At 41.9% G+C, this 6,465-nt stretch overlaps 1 protein-coding gene across 4 annotated transcripts in view; it reads left to right on the forward strand.

The window, feature by feature from the left end:
* The window catches only part of Kdm1b (lysine demethylase 1B), a 42,715-nt gene extending 36,270 nt beyond the window's left edge, over positions 1-6,445 (forward strand). For 2 of the 4 annotated variants that reach the window (XM_029468250.1, XM_021180046.2), the window contains 3 exons: positions 525-644; positions 2,135-2,287; positions 4,598-6,445. In XM_029468250.1, coding sequence (XP_029324110.1) covers positions 525-644; positions 2,135-2,287; positions 4,598-4,681 — 357 coding nt within the window. In that variant the 3' untranslated portion in view covers positions 4,682-6,445. The remainder of the gene's footprint in view (positions 1-524; positions 645-2,134; positions 2,288-4,597) is intronic. The other 2 variants (XM_021180047.1, XM_029468251.1) reach the window with 2 other exon arrangements.
* The last annotated feature ends 20 nt before the right edge of the window (positions 6,446-6,465 follow it).

Genomic DNA, 6,465 nt, shown 5'->3' on the forward strand with positions numbered 1-6,465 from the left:
TTAACTATTGTCTCTACTGAGCTAGAAGGCTGGATACAGGAGGTTCGGTGAGGACTGATGGGAGGTAGCTGTGTGAGAGAGGTGGAGGAGCCCCAGCAGTACAAAGCCATGGGAAGCTGCCCTGCAGCTGTGCCACCAACAGAGGAACTTGGCCGCTCTTTCCCGCTCTTCCTCTAGTTGGGGAAATGTCTTCAGGGGGTCTCACATGGAAGCGATGGGGAGGTTTAGTTATCCCTGCAGATTTTTCTCCATCTTTCTGTTGCTTCTTACCCAATTTCATAAATAGCCAAGGGAGGGAACCTTGAATCTGATGTGTTATTTCATGAGTGTTTTCTTCTTTCCAGAAGGGGGCAGTAGAGTGTGTGGGAGGGTGAGTAGTTGCATGCGGAGAACTGATGGGGACAGAAGTGAAGAGAAAGGACAGTGGAAGGGAGCGAAATGAGCTTAGGAGAATGAGGCCCTTGTCTGTGGAACTGGGCATTTAGAGCAAGTGTCCTGTGCTCTTCCCTGTGTGCTTGCAAAAGCAGCAGAGTGTGCTGATGTCGGTGATCACAGGGGAGGCAGTGGCGTCCCTCAGGACCATGGACGACAAGCAGGTGCTGCAGCAGTGCATGGGCATCCTTCGGGAGCTGTTCAAGGAGCAGGTGAGGCTGGAAGCCATCTGCACTGGGGAACACAGAGCGGTCAAGGCAGGAGGCCGCGTTGCTCCTCCTTGAAGTTTCCCTTTCTCTACCTTAGTATCAGGCCTCAGCCAAATGCCACCGCATGGGTGCTGAGACTTAGTTCTGCCAACTCAAGGTGTCTAGAATTGGTCTCTGTTGGAGTCCTGTTGTAGATAATCGATGTCCTTGAATGCTTTTCCTTCTGTATTCTAAAGACATGCATGGTCACACTGAATTAGGCCTTTTCTACCATCCCCACTGTAATTCAGTTACCCATTAAAGACTCACGTCTCCAAGGCCCGTTCTGATGGGTTAGTACTTGAACTTGGGTCTTTGGGGGGCTACAACTGTCATCACCTTCTCTTCTCCCTCCTCCCTCCCCTCCCTCCCTCCCTCCCTCCTCCTCACACTTATTTTCCTTTCTTAAGACTGTAAAAGGCCCTTTAAATATATATATATATACACACATATATATACACATATACATATATATGTATATATGAATAATTCCTGTGTTTTCCCAAGACATTTTAACAGCTCTGACTGCATTCTTTTTAAAAACATCTATATTATAAATGAGTGTGTGCATACACACACACACACACACACACACACACACACACACACACAGAGACCGACCGACAGACATACAGAGACAGAGAGGATAACTCCTTCTACTCTGAGTTCCAGAAATCACTTAGGTAATCGGGCTTTGGCAGGAGCGCTCTTCCCCGCTGAGCTTTCTCACTGGGCAGCCGCTAACGTTCCTTTTAAAGAGAAATGCTTTCTAAAGTTCTGTAGTGCACCACATATACAAGGGGCTCCTACAAGGGGCTCCAAAAGTACCTTAGTTTTCATTCTTTGGAGATCTGGAAGTAGCTTTGACATGTCTTTTTCTAACTCGAAAGCTAAATCTATTTCGGGGAAGACTCAGCTACTGGACAACTCTTTGTAAAAGAGGATCTAACTGGGTAGTCTCCTCAGCTTGGGTTTTACCCGGACTTTTAGTTTGGAACTATTGTTTATAGGGAAGTATCTCTCATGTTAAAACTTACCAGAGGCCTGCAGACAGAATTAAGTTTGTGGAAGACTTGTGAAAATTCCAAAGGGCAGTGCTGTGATATACCACCCTCCCTTCTGCACGGGGCCAGATTCTGCTCAACCTCTGTTCCCATGAGCCAGGCCGTGGGTACCATCCGCCATGGTAGTTTCTGTTCCCATGAGCCAGGCCGTGGGTACCATCCGCCATGGTAGTGATTTATTGTACAGAATGTGTCTTTGACAGGTGAAACGCAGAAGGGAAGGGATCAAGTGTGGCTGGAGAGGGGAGAGAGTTCATGGGTAAGAGGGACGCACGGCTGCTCAGGAACCTAACAGTGAGCAGAGGCCTACGGGGCAAGATGCTTGTTTCTCATTGGGATATGGGTTAGCTACGGTCCTTTTTAATAATTTGTTGTTTGTTTGCACATAAGGAGATCCCAGATCCCACAAAGTATTTTGTCACACGGTGGAGCACAGAGCCATGGATCCAGATGGCATATAGTTACGTGAAGACCTTTGGAAGTGGCGAGGCCTATGACATTATTGCTGAAGAAATACAAGGAACTGTCTTTTTTGCTGGTGAGGTACATATCTTGACACCAAGCCCAATTCTACTTTTTATTTACAGTTAAAATGGTATCAGCTGTCTTAAAATCCAAATCAGGTATGCTTAAAGGCACTGTGACAGTAAATGGCAGAAGCCTTCTTCATTCTGAAAGCTAGCACCAATTTTTAAATTGTACTTTTTTTTTTTTTGAGACAGGGTTTCTCTGTGTAGCTCTGGCTGTCCTGGAACTCACTCTGTAGACCAGGCTGGCCTCGTACTCAGAAATCTGCCTGCCTCTGCCTCCCGAGTGCTGGGATTAAAGGTGTGCACTACCACTGCCCGGCTTGCTAGCACCAATTTTCAACTGATTTCCTGTGCACAGATCTTTCTCATAGATTTATCTTCCTATGTTACAATATTTATCTTGACATTGTATGATTTAATATTAGACTCGGCTTGCTTTGTTGTAAAAGTGTAGCCCGTTTAATCTCTCTGCACCATTTTTTTCCCTTAAGATTTATTAAGTATACAGCATTCTGCTTGTGTGTACACCTGCAGGCCAGAAGAGGGCACCAGATCTCACTATAGATGGATATGAGTCACCATGTGATTGCTGAGAACTGAACTCAGGACCTCTGGAAGAGCCAGTGCTCTTAACCTCTGAGCCATCTCTCCAGCCCCTGCACCATTCTTTTCAATGCAACAATTTTACTTAGTTGGTATCCCTGCTCTCATAAGATCAGCTCCCTTGCACTCTGTAGTCCAGGCTGGATTTTAACAATCCTCCTGCCCCAGACTCTGGAAAGAGATTACAGGTGTGAATCAACACTTGGTTGGCATGTTTTGGACTGTAATGTACAATGTAATGTTTATTCATAGCTGGTGTCTGTCTCCCCTACCCCTCAGTCATCTCCAATTCACAGTTCACTCAGATCTCCCTCTCCTAACTGGCATATTAATCTGAAACCCTGGAGTCTTTGCACTGTTGTTCACTGACATGACAGGAGGATCTAATGCTGACTTAACTAGTCTTTCAATCCCAGTATCTTCTGATCATTTTCTCCCATTAGATCTTTAGTCCTCCTTCAATTGTTTTTCTTGTCTCTATTCTGCCTGAGAGATGCTTTGATAACCTTTCCATTCCAAAATGAGTGTTTTCTTGTCTTTTGCTTTTGCCATTCCATTCTGACTTTACCCTTGTCTGATTAGTTATTGAGCCTTTTGAAAAGTGTTTGCCTTGCGGGTTGAAGCACTCTTGGAAAGTCTTTTGACAGCTTCAGCAGGACATCACTGCTTGGGAACATTTACTTTTTGTAGTAGCTTTGCTTCTTAAAGATTTTTGGATGTGAGAAAGCTCATTGATAATTATGAAGAGTACTTTTTATTTAACATGACACCTAATATTTTTGTTGGGGAGATGGGCACATTTGAGGATTACGTGCCAGAGCTCAACCTCAAGTGCCAGTCCCCTGGAGCTTGTCCACCTTGGTTTTTTTGAAACAAGGTTTCATATGCCTGGAGTTCAGGCTACCTGGGCAGAAAACATATCCTAGGGAGCCATCTTCTTAAGCGTTGGGTACATAGGGGTGCCACTATACCAAGCTGATTGAGTTGAGGATCAAATGTAGGTCCGTACTTATCAGTGAGAGGGGTAGCAGCATTGGTTACCTGGACCCAAGCTCTTTGGAAACTAGCTACCTCTTCTGCATCTGGGCTTCCTCTACTCAAGCCCTAAAGGCTGAAATTCTTCGAGGAATCTTAGCATAGGTTTACCTTTTGTTAGCTCCCATCCTCCCTCCCAACATCAAGGCAGCTCTATCTCAAGTCTTAATACCTGCAGTCATACTATATATATATATATGTATGTATGTATATATGTGTGTGTATAAAACTTGGAATTACAGAAAGTTAGGTTTTGTTGTTTACAAAAGTACGTCTTAAAGAACCAGCTGTGCATAGTGGCCATATGCCGGGCATTTGCTATTGGCTTGCTTTTAAAAATGGCAGTTTTAGGCTATGATAGGACTTACAGCCCTTGAGTTCTCTGGGTAGTTATTCTCATGCTGTTCTAAACACCATTTCTGAGGCTTGTGTGATGGATCCACTTCTTCCCCACTACTTACCTTCTGGATGTTCTAGGCAGTATTTACCTATGAACTACAGTACTAACTACAGTTCTTGGCATGTTGTAAAAGAAGGGAATCTGGTAAGCATAACAAAAAGCAGCAGAGACTCAAGGGCGATCACGAACACACAAATCTTTTCTCAGGTGGACCAGAAAAAGTCAACCTTTTGATGTCATCTAAATTCTCAATACACAATCTGATTCTTTTTTTCCTTCCCACAGGCAACAAACAGGCATTTCCCACAAACTGTTACTGGGGCATATTTAAGTGGTGTACGAGAAGCAAGCAAGATTGCAGCCTTTTAAAAAGAACTTGTATGGGCCTAATGCTCTGTATCCCAAATGGAAGTTTGAAACCAAGTTAAACTTCAGTTCTGCAAGAGAGGGGACTCTGTGACTTGTATAGTAAAATTGAAATGTTTCTGGTGATAGGAAAATGTAAACCCATTTCACTCTTCTGCAATCATTGACCCTCAAAACCCTTCCAGGCACTTATCTTTTATTGCATTTTTCCATATGTCCTGTGGGTTTCAGAAGGTGGCACAGTAGATCATGGAGACCTTGGTTCTGGATGGGATTCCCCTCAGATTGGACATTCTGGTTGGCAGATTACTTTTCATATAATGTGAAACCAAGTAATCCAGCAGGCGTCACTAGCAAACTTAAAGAGAAAGCCATGTGCTTTTCTGTGACAATTTATCAGTACCTTTACCAATGAGCCTTAATATTTTTACACAGCTCCAATTTTGGGCTTTCCTTAAAATTTACAATTCTTTTTTGATACAACGATTTTGACGTGATGCTTCTAGGCTATTTTATACTACATAAATTCCTTTTCATTGAATATTCAAAACTTAGATTCGGGCATATTTTGGTATTTTAGACCTGTACACACTCATCAGCAACACAAGACTCAACCCCTTAACAGTGAATGTGTGCAAACATCTCAATGGATACAGGATGTTTTCAAACTACAAAACCATTTTTGAGTGGGCAGCACACTTGAAATTTAGCAAAAATCTCGTCAGACTTGAAAGCCCCTCTTTATTTTTAAAGTTGAATTTTACAGTGTCTAATATTTTACATAGTTGTGAGTTTCCCATAGGCAGGTCCACTGGAAAACTACACAAAGTCTCAACCATCTTAGTACATACATAGGACATTACTTTATAAGCCATATGTTAAAAGTCTGAAACATGGCAAAACGTACTCTTCCACTGAAAAGACTGTTTAATAAACATGGGTTTTCAGGGTCTTTGGGATGCCTATTCTGCCAAGAAACTTCAGTTGATAGACTAGAAATATACTTTTGTTTTAAAAAGTCTTTAAACAATTCTTCTTTGAATTATATTGGTCTGCTTTTAAAAGGGAGCTACAAAGGACTTTACAGCCACTTTTTGAAGTATTAGGTATTTCTGAAATTCAAATTTAACTTAAGATCTTATACAAAGAATGTACAGTGAAGTGTGCTTTAGACAGTCTAGATATACTCTTCTCCCCGGTCAAAGTACAATATAAAGCCAAGGACAACATATTTAAAAGTTCATTATTCACTGTACTTAGAGGTTATTTGTTGAGACTCATTGGTACTGATAAGGGAAGTATTCTGCTTTCAAGTGTAAGTAATTAAAATGTTTAGCATGTGTGAAGCGTAAGTGCAAAATGTTAAGTGGTTCAGTCCACCTACGTTACTCAGTTTCTAGGCACTTGTGCTTTGTATGCGATTTCAAGTACAGAGGAGTCATTTTCTCCCACTGAGTGACAAATGTAGTTTCATATTTTGTTCTAAAGGATCTATGGTACTTTATGTTCTCCAATCTCTAAGACTTTTGTTAATGAGCAGAAGTATACTTTGATTTAATAACTACATATCATGAGTAATTGGTTATGTAAAACTACTTAATAAGACTTTTGCAAATACCCTTAATAAATGATCATAGCATCACCGTGTCAACCTCCTTTCCCGTCCTTTTAAGCTTCTTGGTCATAAGCATTTACTACCCTATTTCCTTAATAGAAAGTGGTCAACATACAAAACTAATTCTGCATCAAAATGGTCAGTTATTGTCATAGGATAGGTTAGGAGAGAA

This window comes from Mus caroli, chromosome 13 (genome assembly GCF_900094665.2).
Source record: "Mus caroli chromosome 13, CAROLI_EIJ_v1.1, whole genome shotgun sequence".
Lineage (NCBI taxonomy): Eukaryota > Metazoa > Chordata > Mammalia > Rodentia > Muridae > Mus > Mus caroli.